Source organism: Procambarus clarkii, chromosome 78 (genome assembly GCF_040958095.1).
Source record: "Procambarus clarkii isolate CNS0578487 chromosome 78, FALCON_Pclarkii_2.0, whole genome shotgun sequence".
Lineage (NCBI taxonomy): Eukaryota > Metazoa > Arthropoda > Malacostraca > Decapoda > Cambaridae > Procambarus > Procambarus clarkii.
The window spans coordinates 20,995,009-21,018,881 of NC_091227.1; the positions used below are offsets into that span (position 1 = coordinate 20,995,009).

Consider the following 23,873-nt stretch of genomic DNA (forward strand, 5'->3'; position numbering starts at 1 on the left):
AGAATGGTCCAGGACGGACCGAAACGTCGTCGTCCCTTCACCTTCTATTGTGTGGTCTGGTCAACATACTTTCTCTGGTGTCTCCCCACATGGTCGTCCGGGGGACCACATGGCCCGCGTCGACCGCCCATGTGTACGATGCTTTCCGCCCCTCTGTTAGAACTCATTGTCAATTCCCTCTTGGGCGGCCCAGGGAGAAAATCTTTCTAATCACGAATTTGTAGTTGTTGCCGTTTGAATGCCTCGAATAATTCCATGGGATTTTTGGTCGTTTGTTGTCATATTAGTTTCTAGTCGCAGTAGGGTGTAGGGAAGAGATGCAGAGTTATTCAACATCTGACACATCAGCTCGGCGGCTGATCCTTGTGCGCATGCGCCGCTATGGGCGGTCTTTCCATTATTCGACTTGTACTAACAAACCCAACCGAACTTATATTTTCGCAAACCAGTTTTGCGTTCACTAATACCGATACACACGCGCTATCGACGCTAAACGCAACTGGGAACACACCAGGCGCGTTGAGCAATAATTTCCCAAGCGGTAGGTAGCAACCGGCGGTGCTGGAAGTTGCCATAGTATCTCTCAGTGTCAGGTTGGCGCTAGTTGAGTGAGGAGTGTACTTGGTCCGAGCTCGTCTGGTACCTTATTATTCCATCCCGTTGCCATTATGTCAGAGGAAACCAACGGTCAGGAGAACGGCTCCGTCCCGGAGGTGGAGCTCATCATTAAGGTAAGAATGAAGGCTTTAATCGAGGGTGTTGTAGAGCTGTCAGGAGGAATCTGAACCTCCCGCAACACAACGGTCGCTTACAGACCCAAGTTGGGACGCCCTCCTCCTCCCCCACAGCACTCACAACCCTCCTTAAAACTCATCTAAACCGACACATTTATGCTACTGAAGGTTCATAACATACCTGTCACCGTACCCATCCCTTCTATATCACCTCACTGCCGCTGGGCATTCGATAAATTTGTAGAAACACGCCATGTTAGGGTCAGCACGTACCATGCTGGGTCAGGTAGCCCAGAGAAGATCAGTCATGCAAGTTTTCACTTGTATATCCACAAGGCCGTACTGGCCTTGTATAGGTGGACGAACGTCTCTCTCTCTCTTCTAAAAAAAAAGAGTTTTAAAGAGAGATAGGCTCGGGGCCAGGCCTGGTGCAGGGACGCACTCCCCCACGCCAACACTCCACTAATCCTCTTGGGCATTCTGTTCGATATTCGGAACGTCAAGTCCTTGGTGCTCTAATCATCCTTTGCAAAGTTGCTGTGTTTCTTCTAATCTCCATCTCCAGGGGCTGGTGTCTCTACCTTACTCTCCTCCCTCAGGGCTGCTCTCTCCCCCTTACTGTCTCTCCCCTTCCTCTCCTCCCCCAGGGCTGCTGTCTCTCCCTTACTCTCCTCCCCCAGGGCTGCTGTCTCCCTTACTCTCCTCCCTCAGGGCTGCTGTCTCTCCCTTACTCTCTCCTCCCTCAGGGCTGCTGTCTCTCCCTTACTCTCCTCCCTCAGGGGTGCTGTCTCTCCCTTACTCTCCTCCCCCAGGGCTGCTGTCTCCTTTACTCTCCTCCCTCAGGGCTGCTGTCTCTCCCTTACTCTCCTCCCTCAGGGCTGCTGTCTCTCCCTTACTCTCTCCTCCCTCAGGGGTGCTGTCTCTCCCTTACTCTCTCCTCCCTCAGGGGTGCTGTCTCTCCCTTACTCTCTCCTCCCTCAGGGGTGCTGTCTCTCCCTTACTCTCTCCTCCCTCAGGGCTGCTGTCTCTCCCTTACTCTCTCCTCCCTCAGGGCTGCTGTCTCTCCCTTACTCTCTCCTCCCTCAGGGCTGATGTCTCTCCCTTACTCTCTCCTCCCTCAGGGCTGCTGTCTCTCCCTTACTCTCTCCTCCCTCAGGGGTGCTGTCTCTCCCTTACTCTCTCCTCCCTCAGGGGTGCTGTCTCTCCCTTACTCTCCCCTCCCTCAGGGGTGCTGTCTCTCCCTTACTCTCTCCTCCCTCAGGGGTGCTGTCTCTCCCTTACTCTCTCCTCCCTCAGGGCTGCTGTCTCTCCCTTACTCTCTCCTCCCTCAGGGCTGCTGTCTCTCCCTTACTCTCCTCCCTCAGGGGTGCTGTCTCTCCCTTACTCTCCTCCCCCAGGGCTGCTGTCTCCCTTACTCTCCTCCCTCAGGGCTGCTGTCTCTCCCTTACTCTCCTCCCTCAGGGCTGCTGTCTCTCCCTTACTCTCTCCTCCCTCAGGGGTGCTGTCTCTCCCTTACTCTCTCCTCCCTCAGGGGTGCTGTCTCTCCCTTACTCTCTCCTCCCTCAGGGGTGCTGTCTCTCCCTTACTCTCTCCTCCCTCTGGGCTGCTGTCTCTCCCTTACTCTCTCCTCCCTCAGGGCTGCTGTCTCTCCCTTACTCTCTCCTCCCTCAGGGCTGCTGTCTCTCCCTTACTCTCTCCTCCCTCAGGGCTGCTGTCTCTCCCTTACTCTCTCCTCCCTCAGGGCTGCTGTCTCTCCCTTACTCTCTCCTCCCTCAGGGCTGCTGTCTCTCCCTTACTCTCTCCTCCCTCAGGGCTGCTGTCTCTCCCTTACTCTCTCCTCCCTCAGGGCTGCTGTCTCTCCCTTACTCTCTCCTCCCTCAGGGCTGCTGTCTCTCCCTTACTCTCTCCTCCCTCAGGGGTGCTGTCTCTCCCTTACTCTCTCCTCCCTCAGGGGTGCTGTCTCCCTTACTCTCTCCTCCCTCAGGGGTGCTGTCTCTCCCTTACTCTCTCCTCCCTCAGGGGTGCTGTCTCTCCCTTACTCTCTCCTCCCTCAGGGGTGCTGTCTCTCCCTTACTCTCTCCTCCCTCAGGGGTGCTGTCTCTCCCTTACTCTCTCCTCCCTCAGGGGTGCTGTCTCTCCCTTACTCTCTCCTCCCTCAGGGGTGCTGTCTCTCCCTTACTCTCTCCTCCCCCAGGGGCTGCTGTCTCTCCCTTACTCTCCTCCCCCAGGGGCTGCTGTCTCTCCCTTACTCTCCTCCCCCAGGGGCTGCTGTCTCTCCCTTACTCTCTTCCCCCAGGGCTGCTGTCTCTCCCTTACACTCCTCCCCCAGGGGCTGCTGTCTCTCCCTTACTCTCCTCCCCCAGGGCTGTTTTTTTCTGCCTTACTGCCTTTTCTGCCTTTTCTGCCTGGGGAGATTCCCCAGGGTTACTTTCACTCACGACTGCCCCCCAGGGCCATTGCCTCTCCTCCCCCCCCTCACCAGGGCCATTGCCTCTCCTCCATTGCGACGTTATCTTGCATATCTGGCCCTCAATGCTGATATCCTTTTCTACAACAGCCCACCCTCTTGCTATCGCCAATGCTTGATAAGGTGTTATGAGTGTATATGTACGCCTTTTGGCTCCCATTGTTGGGGCCAGGAAGCCTATTAGGGTTATCGAGGTTAACCCCGCAACCCCCCCAAAAAAAGCCTTTGACTACAGCTGACCCCAAACAGTCGCTTCACACCTTTATTCACACCTTCACACGCTTACTCACCTTTATTAGGTGAGTACACCCCAGGCACCTATTTACTAGTAGGTGAACAGAGGCATCTGGTGTAAGGAAACGTTCTCAAATGCCTCGTCGTGTGAATTTGTATGTTTTATCTTATTCTCGCAATTTGCCCCCCTGAAAAATGAAGTAGATTTAGTGCATCGATTTTTCGGTTGTCCGTTGGAACGGATATAATATTTGGTAAACTACTAACTACTTCGCTCCTGCCGTAATTAACCTGAAAAGTAACATTGTAATGAGTATTTACAGATTAACGAGGGAAATATCACATGTTATATTTAATAGTGAAGTTTGAGGCTTTAATATACAAAAGATAACGGATCGGGGTTGAGGAATTGTAACCAAACGAATTAGTTGTTCTGAAATTTCATCTCTTCCCGGTGATTGAAGGTGGGAGGCGCCGATCAAAGCTTGATAGGTTTGGGATGAATGTAGTGTGAAGTTTTTTTTTTTCTACCACAGACGTGGCCACACATTTACAATGCTAACTAGCATATATACATTTTCTTCTGTCCTCCATGGACATGGAGGATACTGGAGTGGGTGACTGGAGTGGGTAACATATTGGGAGGTGGGGGCGTGTCCCCTCGCAGAATGAAATGAGGGCATTTGCCGGCCTGTTAGGCCTCATTCTTGCTTTGCATTTTCATGTTTTAAGAAATGAAATGCTATATCTTAAGAAATCAGCTGCTTATATTTACGAAGATAATCACGAATAGATAAATAGGTCTAATATATATATATATATATATATATATATATATATATATATATATATATATATATATATATGTATATATATATATATATATATATATATATATATATATATATATATATATATATATATATATATATAAACAAATGTGATAACGTTACTTTTAATCGAACACTGTCAGTGAAATCCGATGTGAAAAGTAATACAAAGTTCCACTTGGGGCTAGAACCCGCAGCCTAGTAATCAGTAGTGCGTCACGTAGCCAGCCACGCTACAAAATAATTGTAACTTGGAAAATCCACAAGGGAATGTCAAGCGCCGGCAAGCTATCAGAGTTTCTAACCAGTTTTACCCGATTCTCAAGCACTCTCGGCATGGAACAGGTGTGTGTGTTTGTTTAATGTGAATTAAATAGGAAAAAGAGCACTATCTGCTGCCGTCAATAGAAGTTTCCTTGCGGTTACTTTGCCTTGATTTCGGGACTCTATGTCCCCGCGGACCGGCAAAGAGAAAACCGCACCAGTTAAGATAACGTTATATGAAACGCCTACATGCCATCATGCAGCTTCCCCGAAGTAATGGTTCAAGGAAATCATGAGAGACATCACAAAGGACAAACTATGACGTCACTCTGGATGAACTATGATGTCATTGAGGGTGAACTATGACGTCACCGATTAACCCCCCCCCCATGTCCTCAATGAGGGCGGGGATATCAATACGCCATGTTGGCTAGTTGGAATGTCGCGAGGAAAGATTAGCTGCAGAAAGAGACGAATTCAATTTTTCCGGGCCAACCAGGCTGTAGTGGATATGTGGGTGGGTACAGGATGAACAACCAGGTGGGTTTTCTTCCTTTTGCGGAGTGTTGTACATGCTGCTATGGCGGTGTGTCCACTCACATGATGAGTGGCGCTGACATGCTGCTATGGCGGTGTGTCCACTCACATGATGAGTGGCGCTGCCCAATAAACTCGTCCCTCGGGACAGAATTTGAATTCAGATATGTGGGCTTGCGGGCCACTCAAAGCAACAGCCTGTTGGAGCAGCTTATCAGAAGTCGAGCCTGGCCCCAGGCCGGGCTTAGGGAGTAGGAAAACTAAGTCCCTTATAACCGCTAGGCGCACAAGGGCGAACAGCGATGCTGTCATCCCACTGAGTCGTTCTCGTTTATAAGGCAAATGGTAAGGGAATTAACCACTACATAGGGTGCTGTAATGAAAACGTTTTTGTAATGAACAAGAATGAACAACCCAGCGGGTTTTCTTCCTATTGGGGAGTGTTGTACATTCTGCTATGGCGGTATGTCCACTCACAAGATGAGTGACGCTGCCCAATAAACTCGCCCCTCGGGTCAAAATTTAAATTTATGTACAATGGTGATTAATTTAATAGCTGTTGTTGTTTTAGATTTTGCTACTTAGAACGAAGTGTCCATGTAGCACGGGCTATGGTGAGCCCGTAAAGACGATTGTTAGCTGTCGGTGTGTGAAGGTGTAACAGAAAATGTTGGTTTCTGAACGCTCGGGGAGGGGGGGGTGAAGATGTTACAACAATGAATGTTTGTAGCTCTGGCTCCTGTTTCATTTTGGGTAATTTGACTGATAGGTGCTTTGTGGGTAATTCATGGGTCCGTTATCATTTCTTCGTAGATCCTCATTCGTTCATCTCATTTTCTGGCACCTCATCCCAACATCGTAGGCTATATATCCTCTTTGATGACCTTCTGATAGAACCTTCTCATTCATGAATGAATGCGTGGCGAGATCCTTGTTGTCACGGTAAATAAATGTGTTGAATGGGAAAGGGTTTGGGAGAGTGAATCATCTTGTCCATTCATGTGAAGTACTCCCCGCAAAGTGAGTAAACTGTCGGTCCCCCATTCATGTGAAGTGCGCAATACGCAGTCAGCTCCAGGATTCATAAAGCATTTACGCAACCTCTTAGGAAACCTGTACATCTTTCCTCAATCATGGCGGCTTTGTTTACAGCTCTTAAACAGTTTACGAAATTTGAAACTTAACAATTCAAGGTTATTGTTGTTATAAACAACATTGTAGTGCTTCGAAGGTCATAGACTTGAATAAATGTAAACGAATGAGGAACGATGCGCTGGTTGCGTAAATGCTTGATGAATTCTGGCCCTCGAGTCTAGGCGAAAATTCTGGCCCACGAGTCTGGTCGAAAATTCTGGCCCCTCGAGTGTGGTCGAATATTCTGGCCTCTCTAGTCTGGGCGAAAAATCTGGCATCTCTAGTCTGGGCGAAAAACCTGGCCTCTCTAGTCTGGGCGAAAAATCTGGCCCCTCGAGTCCGGGCGAAAAATCTGGCCCCTCGAGTCCGGGCGAAAATTCTGGCCTCTCGAGTCTGGGCGAAAATTCTGGCCTCTCGAGTCTGGGCGAAAATTCTGGCCCCTCGAGTCTGGGCGAAAATTCTGGCCCCTCGAGTCTGGACGAAAATTCTGGCCCCTCGAGTCTGGGCGAAAAATCTGGCCCCCTCGAGTCTGGGCGAAAAATCTGGCCCCTCGAGTCTGGGCGAAAAATCTCGCCTCTCGAGTTTGGGCGAAAATTCTGGCCCCTCGAGTCTGGACGAAAATTCTGGCCCCTCGAGTCCGGGCGAAAAATCTGGCCCCTCGAGTCCGGGCGAAAAATCTGGCCCCTCGAGTCCGGGCGAAAAATCTGGCCCCTCGAGCCTGGGCGAAAAATCTCGCCTCTCGAGTCTGGGCGAAAATTCTGCCCCCTTGAGGCCTGGTCGACGACCAGGCCGCGGGGACGCTAAGCCCCGGAAAGCCCCTCAAGGTAAAGAGTATAAAGTATTTGAATTCAGCATGCATGCATGTTTATATCGAGCAGTTGAAAAAAACAAAAATAGCACATCATACCTGACCGGTTATAAGTTGAGGAGGAGTTCTTAAGGCGAGGGTGGGTGGCGGCATTCCTGACTGCCCAAGTGAAAGTGAGAACGTTTCCGGTGTCGGCCACGGCAAGCAGCGGCCACTAACAAAACAGAAGCACTTAGGATACATGGGACTAGCATTCAACAAGCAGTTACGCAAGTACTTACGAACTCATACATCTTTTCTCAATCTTTGGCAGCTTTGCTTATATTAAACAGTTTGAGCACCGAAGCACTAGGAGGCTGTTTATAAGAATAATAATTGATTTTGGAAGTTTCGACGCTCATAAACTGTTTAATATAAACAAAGCCGCCAAAGGTTGAGAAGCTCGTAAGTGGTTGCGTAACTGCGTGATGAATCCGACCCTTGCTTTCAGAGACCAAAGCTATTGTTATTATCTGAGCTGACCAAGACCTTATCTTGAGGTTATCTTGAGATGATTTCGGGGCTTTAGTGTCCCCGCGGCCTGGTCCTCGACCAGGCCTCCACCCCCAGGAAGCAGCCCGTGACAGCTGACTAACTCCCAGGTACCTATTTACTGCTAGGTAACAGGGGCATTCAGGGTGAAAGAAACTTTGCCCATTTGTTTCTGCCTCGTGCGGGAATCGAACCCGCGCCACAGAATTACGAGTCCTGCGCGCTATCCACCAGGCTACGAGGCTCCTAACCTTTAACCTTGGTTAAAAGTTATTCTCATTTAATATTACAAAATGTTTGATATACAGGGATATCTATATATCAGTTGTAATATATATTGCAACCCATCCTCCTCTCTGAGGCAGCAGTACAAATAATGACACAGATGATAATGAGTCAGTATTTGGCTAATTTGCACTTTTGTTTGATGATAGACTGGTTCGTTTCAACATGTTTGAATAATTGTAATATCATCTATTAATTCCCCATATAACCTAGGGTAGATAAAAAATTTTTTTAAGAAGTGCCGGACCAACCGGGCTGTGGTGGATATGTGGGCCTGCGGGTCGCTCCAAGCAACAGCCTGTTGGACCAAGCTCACACTAATCAAGCCTGGCCCCGGGCCAAGCTTGGAGTAGAAATCCCAGAACCCCATCCAGATACAATCCAGGGTGGAAATATACTCTAAATAAATAAATAAATAAATAAAGGGAGATTTACATTACAAAATTTCGTGACTTGACTAGTATGATAGTCTACCAACTAGGTAAACTTTAGACTTGCACCAGCAGGGCTGGCGGTTAAACCCGGGAGTGTGGTCGTTAGTGGCCTGGAGACCGCTGGAAGGGAGAAGACCGTTTCATGACAGTAAACTCGTGGGCTCCTGCATGTCTTGGAAGATTTGAGTCTTTTTATTGGTGGTGATTAAATTTTACCTGTGTAAATGTTGTGAGAGTTTATGCATGTGGATGTTTATTTTGCAACTGTGTTGAGCAACAGGTTTTTAATGTTTTTGGTGCATGTTTTTTATTAAAATGAAGTTGTTTTAAGCTGTCAAGTTTCTAGCTAGTATGTATTAATTTTAATACAAGACATTGGAATGCGACTTATATTTTTTTTATTAATGGTCGTGTATCTGGCGTTGTTTGTTGCTGAAATGTTTAAGAATGGGCCAATGGGGGAGCCGCTCGGCCGAGTGGGCAGCACGCTGGACTTGTGATCCCGTGGTCCAGGGTTCGATCCCAGGCGCCGGCGAGAAACAATGGGCAGAGTTTCTTTCACCCTATGCCCCTGTTACCTAGCAGTAAAATAGGTACCTGGGTGTTAGTCAGATGTCACGGGCTGCTTCCTGGGGGATGGAGGCCTGGTCGAGGACCGGGCTGCGGGGACACTAAAAAAAAGCCCCGAAATCATCTCAAGATAACCTCAAGATGGGGGGGGGGATTGTATTGTTTCAGTAGACTAGGACAGATTTACGGTACGATAGACTACTTTACCAGACAAGTCATCTTGCTTTCTTCATACAAAGAACGCATTTTATTGCCTGTGTAACCATTCTTTAGGCTCTGGCTTGGTGCTACATAGCCTTCCCGGTTTGATGCCTTCTATTGATAATTACTTACTCTTTAGGCTCTGGACATTAATGATTAATGGGTTAACGGCGACAATAATAATGAATACGGCAATCTCGTTTCTCTAGTCACACTAGATGATTAGATACTCATGGTATTAACTTATAGTTAGAAAGTGTTTATCAGTGGGGTTCAAGAGCAAGGATTTGTTTCAAGGGTTATACAGCGAAGGGTGCTGTGTAAGCAGGCATCGGGAGAATTGGTGTTGGTGCCACAGTGGCTCTCTCTGTGATAGACTAATGGTCAGGGCCAGCATGATCTTAAAAGTGGTGATAACGTGGCTTACTCAGGAGGAGGGTGAGAGTGGGGGTGGGTAGGAAGTCCCGGTGGGGTAACTAGGAGGGGGTGGGGGTATAAGACTTAAGACCAAGACCATCCCAGACTTAAGACTAAGACCATGGTATACTGTGCTTGCCTGTTTCGCTCTCGAAGGTACGAATTTAAACTGTTGCTTCCCATCATTGAAAGCTAGGCTATGGTGTGTGTGTGTGGGGGGGGGGGTTACAATGGCTTTATTCTAACTTGGCGTACCTGCTCCCGGAGCTATGCTTGTAATTTGTCTTACTAATCTCTAATCTATATAATTCCACTTATCCGCTACTCTTACCACGAGGGAATTCTTCGGTCTCCCTCTGTCTTATTGGTTGGTATTCAGTTTGCACGTGTCCTCACCAGCGTGCTTGAATGTGCGCACGTGTTCCACACCCTTTTGGGCAAAGACTGCCTTCTTGAGACGAGAAAAGTCTAAGACCCGATAGAGCCGATGTCACAGCCTGTCTACACAATATTGCTCGCTGTTCTTTAAGTAGACCTTGACCTAATGTAACCTAACCTAGACCTGCATAGGTCTAATGTGTGAACCGGTGAGGCTTCTGAGCAGACCTAATTTACCCATTGACACAAGAGACGTGACTGGAGTGTGTCGGGTTTGCGTGGTCGCTGTAGGTGAAGGTTCGGGTGCAAGGGCGTAACCTTCCTCTGGCCTAGTTATAAGTCTTGCCCGTGACCTGCCTGCCTGCCTGGCTGGCTTCCCTGCTGTTCGGGAATGATGGTCTATGATGACTGGAGGCCTTATTGACTGGAAGGACTGACTAAAAAAGAACTGGTTATCAGATGCTGTTTCTGGGTTTACTAAGAGGATGAAAAAGTTCACAAACTAAGAGAAATGAATGTGTGGTTATGTGAAATGGTGAAATGAGACGTGTTTGCCTTTCCTGTGTGTTTAAACCATCCAGGGTGATGTAAAATAGCAGGCAAAGCTGTTTAGTGTCAAGAGGGGAGAGGTCACGGCCGCCTAGGGGAAAGTGGGACTAGCTGTGGCGAGTGAGTGGGCTGTGATTCACCTCGCTCACTGCCCCACCCCAGTCTTCTGTCACAGTCAGCCAGTACAGTCAAAAAAAAGGTGAACTTGAGCAAAATTATGACGCCATAGTAATAATGTGTATACCATATAAGAGGCGATGACGTAGTGGTGAAAATTCTCGGATAAATAAGTGTGACTCGTTCACCCTTATTTTTTCTTGGTAATAATTTTTTTTTTTTTTTTTTTTTTTTTTTTTTTTTTTTTTTTTTTTTTTTTTTTTTGAGATATATACAAGAGTTGATACATTCTTGTACAGCCACTAGTACGCGTAGCGTTTCGGGCAAGTCCTTAATCCTATGGTCCCTGGAATACGATCCCCTGCCGCGAAGAATCGTTTTTTCATCCAAGTACACATTTTACTGTTGCGTTAAACAGAGGCTACAGTTAAGGAATTGCGCCCAGTAAATCCTCCCCGGCCAGGATACGAACCCATGACATAGCGCTCGCGGAACGCCAGGCGAGTGTCTTACCACTACACCACGGAGACTGTGACTGTGATTGTTCAGAGATTGCGTTCTGTTGCGACTTTGGTCCTAAATAGTCGTGAGTGGCACCTGTATATTAGTGGTTTTTGGGTAGGTAAATTGGTAGAAATGAGCACAGTAGAGTCGTTAAGCAAGGAGAGTCCTAAGATACGTTTCCTTCAAGTTTTCATTTAAGCAAAACATCGTTCAGTAATGGCTCGTTTGCTGTACTTTTCCCATTTTGGTTTTTGTCCCACCATGGTCGTTTTGGCCTGCATGTTCCCCCTCTACCTCTTTTCCATTAGTCATCATTTGCTTGAGATGATCCTAAGAAGTCAACAACTCGTTTGTCCTTGTCTCTTTCTCAGTTTTGTATACAGCAGTATTTCGGTATTGTACACAGGTTACACCATCTGGAGGCGGGTTAAGATTTGTTTGTATTAAATAGCAGCCTTATTACTCCCCTTTATCAATTATTCCTCCTCATCCCCTCTTCAATCTTTCTTCGCATTCCTTCCTCTCCCCCCCCTCCTTCCCCAGCCCAATCCGTGCCCTTGTCATGTGTTCATCCTCTAGTCATCTTATGTTGCTTTCCTTCCTCTCGCAATATTACGGTCCGGCCCACTTGCCACTCTCGTGTTCGTCATCCTCGCCATCCCATTCTCGTCACCCCCCCCCCCTTCTCATCATCCCCCCTTCTCATCATCCCCCCATTCTCGCCACCCCCCCATTCTCGCCACCCCCCCCCATTCTCGCCACCCCCCCCCATTCTCGCCACCCCCCCCCCCATTCTCGCCACCCCCCCCCCATTCTCGCCACCCCCCCCCATTCTCGCCACCCCCCCCCCCATTCTCGCCACCCCCCCCATTCTCGCCACCCCCCCCCATTCTCGCCACCCCCCCCCCATTCTCGCCACCCCCCCCATTCTCGCCACCCCCCCATTCTCGCCACCCCCCCATTCTCGCCACCCCCTATTCTCGTCATTTCCGTAGTTTTCAATCTCATTCTCGTTCGCAATGTTTGATGTTTTCCCGTCGACGTATTTTGAGAATCTATACCCAGTGTTGCCATGTCCGCGCGCGTTTGCATCCATCCAGCCTTCCTTGACACTTCAGAAATTTGCCTCGTTGATAAATTTTCATATGGCCTCGCCTGGGATTAAATTTGTATACAATGCCGCCAGTAGCTTAGGTGGAATGACGCTGAATTTTTTTTCCTCCTCCTCTAGTAATCAAGTCTGTTATGGGATAATGTCTGTGAGCGAGCGGGCATTCTAGAAACACATCTAGAATCTATAACACATCCTCGAATCCATCATTGGAATCCTCGTCACGGCCCTTGTGGATTTGTACATCTAGAATCTGTTAGTTTGGCTTGTATGTTTTATTTCAAGACTATGGTTTTCTTAAACGTCGGTTTCCATCTTTTCCATTCCTCTTCCATTTCCTTGACCTGCTGAACTCCCATAACCTCTCCTACCCTCCTCCATAATCTTCCCTTTTCCCTCTCCCATAGTCTTCCCTTCTCCCTCTCCCATAGTCTTCCCTTCTCCCTCTCCCATAGTCTTCCCTTCTCCCTCTCCCATAGTCTTCCCTTCTCCCTCTCCCATAGTCTTCCCTTCTCCCTCTCCCATAATCTTCCCTTCTCCCTCTCCCATAATCTTCCCTTCCCCCTCCCATCACCCCCCACCACCGTTCCCCCACTCACGGAGAAGTGGTAGATAGCGTGTGCCACTCTACAAACCCAGTGGTTGTTCCCATAACAGAAACCGTTGTCTCTTGCCACTGCACCGCTATATTAGCCCGTGGTGCCCTTGGGAGTGAAGCGCCGTCTACCTTGACAGCAACAGCAGCAGCAACTGCTATAAAGGTACTTGTCCTCCACGTAACAGGTGGTGGTGGGGGGCAACATATAATTACACTCGCAATTTGCGGCAAATGCGTACTACAACCCCAGTTTATCATCACTTCTCCAACTTCAGCGTTGAATTAACGTTATTGTATTCTGTGTCCACTAGGTTGTATGTTTAGGTTTAAAAGTATACTTGCTGATATGTCAGTATATTATTAAAAGTATAGCTTCGAAATAGGGAGGAACGGTTGGGGGGGGGGTTAAACTCCTAATCCTTCCTTAAAGAACTATTACAGCTAACATGAATGTGTGACTAATATTTATATATATATGAACTTGTCGCTATTTTGTTTAGGACTGCAGGAAAGATAGCCGTAAATGGCCCACGGTGAAGGTAAGGCGGTCTATCTGTCTCTATATATCTTTATATATACCAATATCTGTGTGTGTGTGTGTGTGTGTGTGTGTGTCCATTTTCACATTTGCGTAAGATTGGCGTGGTCTCCCGGTCACGGTGATGGCTTACTGATGTGTCCTAGTCTGCCGGTTGCTCAGTAATGTTGCATGTTGGTGCTGTTGCAATACTTGGATTGTCATCATGAGAGTGGTGAGGCCTTGTCAGAGACCGGGGCACGTGGACACCGATTTTCGATACTATCTCTCATTTTTTTTTAGTAAATAAGATAAGAGATGTGCAGGTGAAGAGAGTGAGTTTAGAAATGTGAAAAACAAGAGTGTTAGCTTTGCTGACACGATGTGTGCGCGCTTGGTAAGCGAGGCTTTGAAACTGAAATTGAAACAAGTTTATTGAGGTAAAATACACACAAAGGGATGAGGTAGCTCAAGCTATTCTCACCCCGTTAAGCGAGGCTTGCTCTCTCACTTGTTAGGGAGCTTAGTGTTTGTAAGGTTCTTAATATGTTTTTCGACATGAATGTATGTCCATATGAGTACTGTATAGCATTCACATGATTAAACAGTTGAGAGGCCGGGCCGAAAGAGCAGAGCTCAATCCCCGCAAGCGCAGCTAAGTGAATACAGCTAGGTGAATACATATGTATACTCATGATACTGGTGTACATGTTTTAAGGTTCTGTTTATGGGTCTATTTTTATTTTGTATTTTTTTAGGGGGGGGGTTAGACTTTCATCTAAGAATTATGCATTGTTTCTATCGAGAAGCTCCAAGCTCTTGGGGCCACCATCTGTGAGACTGGTGCATCTCATATTATAATTTTTCTAGCATTGAGTATTCTAAATTTTCGATCGTGTTCCACACCCTGGTGGCTTGCTGTTGTAGTCAGATGTTGATTGGGTTGTATGTTCAGGAGTTCATGGAGTTCCTGGATTCTCGGCTTATATGTGGACGTTGTTTTGATGTTGTTCTTAACGCCTTATTTGCACTGCCTGTAGCTTTTGTAAGTTTTCTTGAAGGTATGTAGTGGTAGCAGAAGACATTTAGAGATCCGGCTGCACTTACAGCCTTGCATGTGTCGAAATATGTTGGTGCTCAGGCTACGAAATCTTCGCAGTTTTATTAAGGCTGGTTTTGCCCTATTCTGACCTATACGTGAATTTTGAATCCTATTCTATTAATCTTGAGTCTCTGTATTCTGTCTATATCCGTATGTTGGACATGAGCGGTTGTCAAGGCCAATGTAGGGTGAAAAAAGCTTGCTTACGTTGTTTCGCTTCCTTTCCCATTAAAGCAAGAGTGCATTTATTGATTACACAATTTAGGCGAATGCTAAAATGCAAACCATATAGATTTCGGCGATGTGATGGTTGAGGGTAAGTTAGATATTTGAGTGATGGTTGAGGGGAATGCTGGAGTGCGTGGGATTGGAGGAGGAGGGGGGCGTGGGATTGGAGGCATGGGGGGCGTGGGATTGATGGGGGGGGGGGCGTGTCGGGTGCATCTGATTACGGGTTCAGAGGCCCTGCCCGGCAACGGTCTTCAACCCTGCTCAAAGTGTCATTTAGTTTTATTGTTGTTCTTTTTAACGGGAGACATCTCCCGTCACGCAGGGTGCAGTCGCACCTCCACAGATCTCCAGTATCAGCTCTTGGTACTGGGTAATGGCTCCAAAGGGCCACCACTTGTGGGCTATTCATGCCCCGTGCCACCTCTTGGGTGGCTTAATCTTCACCAATCAATCAATAGTTCTTTTTACTTGTGGGTTTAGCAAAAGATAACCAGCTGTGTCGTTCTTGCACACAAAAGAAAGTTTTTCTTATTGTCAAGGACACGAAACCTGTTAGGCTTATCCTAGCCTAAGGTTAGGCTATTGATGCGACCCACAATAGTTGGCCGACTCCCGGGCGATTGAAATTGAAATAAGTTTATTGAGGTAAAATACACACAAAGGGATGAGGTAGCTCAAGTTATTCTCACCCCATTCAGTACAACGTGTTAATACATACATAGACACACATCACAAATAAACATATTAACCCGGGCGATAATTTACTGCTGGGTAAACAGGCTATAAATATTTTATATATATATATATATATATATATATATATATATATATATATATATATATATATATATATATATATATATATATATATATATATATAATCAACTAATCCCAATCTTAGGTTAGGGGTGGGTTGGTTTTAATTAAAAATCCGTTGTCGAGAAATCTTGGGTGGGGATGTGAATTATCCGAACTGGGCCACTGGTTCGTCACATGTTTTTCCAAATCACAAATTTCGCCACGCTAGAAACTCGGCACATGATAAATAAATGAAAATGTGACTATGCCTATTAGGTGTTTCCATATTTTAATCCTGCTTTATTGCAATCAGATTCTCTTTAATTTTTAATAAATAAAATATTAAATTGGGTTCTGATAGTAGAATAAATTTTAATTAAGATTTAAATAAATTTCTGTATATAAAGTTGTTTAATCACAGGTACTTGTCACGCGTATAGTCACGCCTTGTGTGATATGAACTTGGTTGAACTTGGCTTCGTGGTTGAACTTAATTAGGTGCAAGTATAAGTAGTTAGTCACACGTAGCCCAAACATGCAAGTTGTTCACATCCATGCCATTATTAGGTTAATACTTATTAACATTAGAATATTTTGGATTGTTTTTAATTGGATTATATTATTCCCATTTATTCATGCTTATTCAGCTACGGTAGGTTGATGTGTTATTTTTTAATGTCTTTGACGTGATACAAATTTTTCTCTTCAAATCTTCAAGAATGGGATGACATTGGAAGGGGAGGGGGGGTTGTGGATGCTCTAGGTTGGGGGGGGGGGATTGAAGGTTAACCAACCACCGGAAGTGAGTTTCCATTAGTCGCAGTTCCTACCTTCTTGTTGTCATGGTTTAAGATGCTGCTATTTGGTGCGTGTTGCTTGGCAGGTTCCGTTTAATGTCGTCTGTGTTTTCTGAGGATTCCTGGTCCCAAGTGGCTCGGAATTGCCTTTGGTATCTTCCAAGCCGGGAGATAGTTGTGATTCTTGGGAAGTTCCTGAGTGGGCGGCGCATTCTTTTCCTTCACCTCCTCCCCCTCTCCCCTCTCTTTCTTACAAACACACACACACACACACACACACACACACACTCTTTGGTATTTGTTTTCCCACCTCCATCGTTGAACCTGTACCTCCGTGAGGATATTCCTGCACCTTTTCCGACTTTGAACCTGCACCTCTCTTAATGATATTCATGCATCTATTCCATGATTAAACCCGCACCTCTGTTGAGGATATTCATACACCTATTCCATTTTTGAAGCTGTACCTTTTAAGAGGATGCCCCTGCACCTTTTCCAACGTTGAGCCTGTACCTCTGTTGAGGTGCATATTCATACACCTATCCCACTGTGGAACTTGTACCAACATGAACTTGTATATCCCGCACCTTCTCCAGCTTGAACATGTATTTCTGAGAATTTAGTTTTTCCCTCCGTGCCTAACGGCGTCGCCTCACGGTCGAGTTGACATGGCTGTAAGAGCAATTTGCCACGGAACTCTGTTTTGTCAACATGAGTCTGAGAGCAGCATAATGTCTAGGTGTTTTGTTTGTGCGTTTTTCTGGGCTGGCTGGGTGGTTGGTAAGATGATGGACTTGCTTAGGAGAAAATTGTTTTTTCTTGATCAAAGTAACTCAGGTAGTGTTCCGTCTGCTTTAATTCTTGGGGGCCATAATATAGGTTCTAGTGTGAGAGGACGTTTTATAGTTATTATTGATCAACTTGTCCTGACATACTAAAAAGTATGATATTGTACGTGTATTTTAAGTACAGTTTAGTGCATTCAAATCAAGTCAAATGTTTATTCAGGTAAAAGTACATACATAGAGGATTAGTTACAAACATAATGTTGGATTTATAGATGGAGCTAGTACATACAATACCTAAAGCCACTAGTACGCATAGCGTTTCGGGCAAAATGTCTCCATTGTAATTTATGTAACGAACTGTGCTTAAGGCAAAGTTTACTGGTGCTTCATAGTGTTTTCCCACAGTTTTCTGGGTTGTTGTTGTTTAAGATTTGCTACTTGGAACAATAAGTTTCAAGTAGCACGGGCTATGGTGAGCCCGTAATTTTTTTTCTGGGGCGAGTGCAGAGCCTGAATTAGTTGATTATATCCGCTGAGCTTTGGGTAGATTAGATTAGACAACTGAAATATTTCCATAACACTAATTGCATTAGCCTAATGTTAAAACGTGAGGCATCTCGTGGAATTTAATAGTTTTGCTTATTTTGTTAAAATAGAGGTGGGGTGAAATGACATCTGTAATTTGTTTTAATGTTGTAAATTGTTATTTATATAGTCGTATTCGGGGTTTAATGTGTTCTTTTAACCCGAGGGCTGGTTTGTGTGTGTGTGTGGGGGGGGGGGGGGGGCTGGCGTCGTTGGGGCGGCGACCCCGGGGGGGGGGGGGGTGGCGTCGGCTGCCGATGACTCACTGGGAGGATTGTCTGCTTCCCCTCTTCCTCCTCCAACGCCTCTCTGGCCCTCTTTCCTCCAGAATCCTCACACACACTCCCCTCATTCCCTCATCTAGTCCTGTGTAAGCATACTTGCACACTTGGCTACACACTTGCTTATGCATGTGTGTAGCCGTATATATATTTTTAATGTGATTCCTGGCGTCGTTCTGTACTAATAGTATTATCGTCGTACAGCATAGGTATATTGTTTAGCGGGGGGGGGGGGGGGGGGGCGGGGGGAATTTTATCTGATTTGGTAACACTAAATACACAATTAAGAAGTCCAAGTTGTCTTAGTTTCAGAGGGCTAGTTCCGGGTACTCCCGTGAATTGTGGAACGAGGCGCACCCCCAGAGATTTAAGAACATAAGAACAAGGTAACTGCAGAAGGCCTATTGACCCATACGAGGCAGCTCCTATCTATAACCACCCAATCCCACTCATAAACATGTCCAACCCACGCTTGAAACAATCGAGGGACTCCAATTTATTGGCCACATTCGCCCATGGCTGTAGCCTCATAGGAAATGTTATTGACTTTGACTCGTTGCAAAGACTGAAATTCGAACTTTGTACTTATGATCTTATACATGGTTACATTCCACCAAAGCCACTAACCCTGTTCATGGAGGTCTGTCGAGAAATACACTCGCTAAATAAATAGCGAGAAATAAATAGAGAAGTAAAGAGAAATAATAGAGAAATAAAATCACAGTATTGTGATTTTTGGGTGTAGTAAACTCGCTACTTTCTTCCCCCCCCCCTTTGTGATTATCACACATACAGGATACTGAAGGATACTGACTATGAATGTAGCAATAGATGACGTAAATAGAAGTTGGGAACTCGAACGAGGCGGAGAATACTGTAATGAACCTACAGTACTGTACTTGTACCGTTTGCTAAAAAGTTGTACACAACTTTTTAAATACACAACGTTTTAATACACAACTTTTATACACTCCATACACATTTATACCTCCATATACTTTTATATCCTCCATACACAACTTTTAAGACCAGATTCGAGAAAGAATTTAAACTTCAGAATAGTTACATTATAACGCAACGAGGGCTAGTAGGTGGAGCATAGTCAGACCTCGCGTTCTCCTCGTAGTCACTTATAGGTAATTATTACCACCACACTATAGCCACTACTACTTGCTTTAGTATCATGTGTTCTGGCGGCCTTGGGATTCCTCTCTTGATTGAAATTGAAATAAGTTTATTGAGGTAAAATACACACAAAGGGATGAGGTAGCTCATGCTATTCTCACCCCGTTCAGTACATCGTGTTAATACATACATAGACACACATCACAAACAATAGACATATTACCAAACATTCTGAGAGATAAACATATACATTTCCTAGCCTCTCTTGATCAACTACCTTTAAAGCGTACCAGTCTCTAATGATCCTGTTGTTTACCAACAACGGTACTGGGTGGGGGGGTTGGTGGTTGCTGCCTTTATGTTGGTAATAATTATTGTAGTAGGGGGTTGCCTTAGTGATCGTGTTGGCAATAATGGTTTGCATGAGCGCTGTTGGCCATAATTATCTTAGCTTTGTAGTGATTGTGCTCTTTATTAATGGTGATGGGATATATATATATATATATATATATATATATATATATATATATATATATATATATATATATATATATATATAAAGGGGACCCCTCTAAATATATATATATATATATATATATATATATATATATAAAGGGGACCCCTCTAAATATATATATATATATATATATATATATATATATATATAAAGGGGACCCCTCTAAATATATATATATATATATATATATATATATATATATATATATATATATATAAAGGGGACCCCTCTAAATATATATATATATATATATATATATATATATATATATATATATATATATATATATATATATATATATATATATATAAAAAGGGGACCCCTCTAAGCATCAGCCTTCTAGATAAAGTTATCACCTGAATTGGCCGCCATGCCGGACCTGTGGAATATAAGTCTTCGAATTGATTTAAGGTAAACTCCGCGTGACCCTTTTGAAGGTCGGACCAGTTTCCATTTTAACCGCTAAGCCAGTTGGACTGGGCCTATACGAGGATGGCCCAAGAGCTGGAATACGATTACGAAGAGAAGGAACGGTGCCCAACCACTTGACAGGTCATTGCCCCGTAGGCTAGTGATGGTAGCAATTATGGTAATTTTGCGGGTGTTACTCTAGTGACGGTGGGGTTGGCTGTGGTAGTACAGCCAGTCTGTAGGGAGCCGGTCGGCCGAGCGGACAGCACGCTGGACTTGTGATCCTGGGTTCGATCCCAGGCGCCGGCGAGAAACAATGGACAGAGTTTCTTTCACCCTATGCCCCTGTTACCTAGCAGTAAAATAGGTACTTGGGTGTTAGTCAGCTGTCACGGGCTGCTTCCTGGAGGTGGAGGCCTGGTCGAGGACCGGGCCGCGGGGACACCAAAACCCCGAAATCATCTCAAGATAACCTAACCGCCCGTTCTCCCGATTTGTCACTCCGTAAGTAATGCAACTGTTTTTCCTAACCAGAAGCGTAAGAAAGGCAAGTAATCCAGCTAATCATTCGGAGGCCAATACAATCATATCATGCAAAAGAACTTTGCCAACGGATTTTCAAATCTATTCGACCCAACCCAACCGTGGAGCGGCACTGAGGTGATTAACCTGATGTAATAGATTCGGCTACTCTGAACAAGCTCCAAGTAGCACGGGCTATGGTGAGCCCGTAACTTACCTGACACAGGAGAGGTGCCAGGTTATTAGCCCTTATAATGAGCTATTTATAACTCCTACATGCAACTGCAGATGGGAGAAACCCCAAATGAAAATCCTTAAAGATCATCACATTTGGCCTAAGTTTACTTTATATGGTAGTTAGGCGTTTCTTAAAAGCTCCTAACTACCAATTAAAGTAAGCTTGTACCTTACCTTATAAAGTAAGATTATGCCATATGCGAATAATCTTTATGGGTTTTCAATACTTTTTCCCCATGTGTATCCTGTATGTATGTCAGGATTGCAATTCAGTGACACTGGTCTGCAATGATGCGCCTCCCGTCTGGAGGGCAGCACCTGTACAGGGTTAACTTGTATTACGGAAGAGCAACATAAATTAATTGCGTGGAAAGTCATGTCTGGCCTCAGGCCGAACTCGGGGGGACCGGGGAGTTTGAAGAATCGACTTGAGAATGGTCCAGGACGGTACCGAAACGTCGTCATCCCTTCACCTTCTAGTGTGTGGTCTGATCAACATACTTTAGCCACGTTATTGTGACTCATCGCCTGCAGTGTCAAGAACTCCCGATACCCTTTCCAGGTATGCTCCAGGTATGCCTGACAAATTTGATGTACTCCCACGACAGTCACCGAAATATGACACTGGGAAAAAAATGGCAGATACACTGCATCTTCCCAGATAATCAAACGGCATTTAATACTGTTCTTTATGAAAGGTTGGTGTACAAGCTGGGAAAAGGAGTACCGGATGGACAGAAAACAGTGGGTCAAAACGGCAGTATAAAGCGGGAGAGATGTGACAAGTGGGGGGGCCATTCAGCACCGCTCCTATGCCAGGTAAGTCCACTACGGGCTCACCATAGCCCGTGCTACTTGGAACTTATTCCGAGTAGCTGAATCTATAACAACGACGACAAGTGGGGTTGACCCCCAAGGCTGCGTCCTGGGCACAACTGCTGTTCCTAATTAATGGAAATGACCTCGAGGGAGTGAGCTCATACATGCCAATGTTTACAGGTGATGTAAGCCTAATATGTAATGTAAAAAAAAGTGTCAGAGGACGGCATGCAATTACTGGAAGACCTTGACGAACTCCTTTAAGTGTAACCTGACAAATGGCTGTTTGAGATTAACCCCAATTTGTGTAACAAACTACTGGGGCAAAATATATGGTAGAAAATATAGAATACAGTGAGGGAGTAGATGGACGATATGCACAGTCAAGAGAACACTACTCCTCAGTCTCCCCCCAACACTTTAAATAAATATTTCGAGAATAAAAGTGGGCGTGTTTCAAGACACATGTTACCACAAGACAAGCCTATCCCCCATGCTTTATTAAACCTAGGTTCTGTAAGGCTGAAATCCACCACATCTAAGTAATTCAATTCCCCGTAGTTGCTGTTCAGTAATTGTCATCACTTCCATTCTTGTCATTGACCTGTAGAAGAAATTTTTAGGCGCGTTCGTGTTCTTGGTAGTCCTGTATATCATGTGTTGTTCGTGTTCTGGGTACCCCTGTACATCACGCAGTGTTCGTGCCCTGGGTACCCCCCCACCCCTTGTACATCACGCTAATTGGCATAACTCATTAGTGGGTATGATCGTAAACTTGAGAACTTCACGTTTTAAATTATGCCATTTAAATCACCAGACACTAAAAGTAAATTGTTGCATTCATCTCTGCAGTAAGAGGAGCTAAGATGCACACTTGTTTTGCAATAGATGGCCAATCATCTATTGGCAGCATCTCCCAGTATGGCAACTGCCATACTGGGATGAGGGATGCTGCCAACCCACGGGGCAGCATCCCTCTCTGCACATTGATAGTCATCTCTTGTACCATTCGAGAATCATGACAGGAGTACAAATGCATTTGCACGACTGCCTCACATCTTACACGCGCGCGCTCAAACACCTCGATAAGGCAGAACAAGGGAGCATGTTCACTCTTAAGGCAAGATAATGGTAGTAAGTAGGATGGAAGCGATATATAGTATAGGTCTAAAGAGTACAATGCAGTACCATAGATAGTTTCCTATATCTTGCCATATCTAGTAAAAGCCAGTAACAGAGGACGAATATGCAGTAACTTGTGTGAAATCTCACCTAGATGTACTTGCGAGGCTGGGCTTTGGCTTTTTTGTCCCGCCTCTCAACTGTCAATCAACTAGTGTACAGGTTCCTGAGCCTACTGGGCTCTTTATCATATCCACATTTGAAACTGTGTATGGAGTCAGCCTCCACCACATTACTGCCTAATGCATTCCATTTATTAACGACTCTGACGCTGAAAACGTTATTTCTAATGTCTCTGGATTTATGGAGCACGAAACTGGGGATGTGATATGTGTGCTTGAATGTAAATGAACATATTGTGGGATGATGTTCTAGCATGTTGACCAGACCACACACTAGAAGGTGAAGGGACGACGACGTTTAGGTCCGTCCTGGACCATTCACAATCGACTTGAGAATGGCCCAGGACGGACCGAAACGTCGTCGTCCCTTCACCTTCTAGTGTGTAGTCTGGTCAACATACTTTAGCCACGTTATTGCGACTCATTGCCTGCATGTTCTAGCATCCTACCACCTTCCGAACTCATAACCTGGTCCCCGCTGCCCCTCACACTGCCCCCTCACACTGCACCTCTCTGATCCCCACGTACCCGTTGCTCACCCACCTCCGCCCCTCCTCACGTGCTAGGTATTCACCGCTGCACCCAAGTTGACATCACTGCTTAGTAAGGCTGTACACGGGGAAACACCGTTTATTGCATACCATTAACCCAAGCGTGTTGCATATATCCAGTCAGAGAAAACGGTAACTCTCTTATAGCTTGTGTAAAATGCATGGCATTGTTTTGCATAGTGTATTTGATTAGTTTTGCATTAGTTTTATGTATTTAATAAATCGGTCTTAACACGTAAGATCGGGGGGAGGGAGGATAGGGAATAGTGGCTATCCACTATCCAACCACTATCCACCAATAGTGGTTGGTGAGAACGAGGACAGTCGTTTGTTGTTGTTAAAGATTCGCTACTCGGAACAAAAAGTTCCAAGTAGCACGGGATATGGTGAGCCCGTGACAGTGTTTGCTGGTGTGATACATTCCTCATCAGTCCCTACGCCCTCTTCCCAACTAGGGGACCGAAGGTCGGCGGTAGGGAATTGTAACCCCTAGCATCGGATATGATAGTACATAGAGCGACTATGGGGGGCATGTCTGGAGTCGAGATTTTGGGGTTTAGGTACAACCTGTGATCCATCCACCTA

General features: G+C 45.5%; 1 protein-coding gene across 1 annotated transcript in view; it reads left to right on the plus strand.

Moving 5' to 3' along the window:
• Nucleotides 1-567: 567 nt before the first annotated feature.
• The window catches only part of LOC123746003 (chloride intracellular channel protein 5), a 79,682-nt gene continuing 56,376 nt past the window's right edge, over nucleotides 568-23,873 (plus strand). The window contains exon 1 of the mRNA XM_045727120.2: nucleotides 568-731. Coding sequence (XP_045583076.1) covers nucleotides 669-731 — 63 coding nt within the window. The 5' untranslated portion in view covers nucleotides 568-668. The remainder of the gene's footprint in view (nucleotides 732-23,873) is intronic.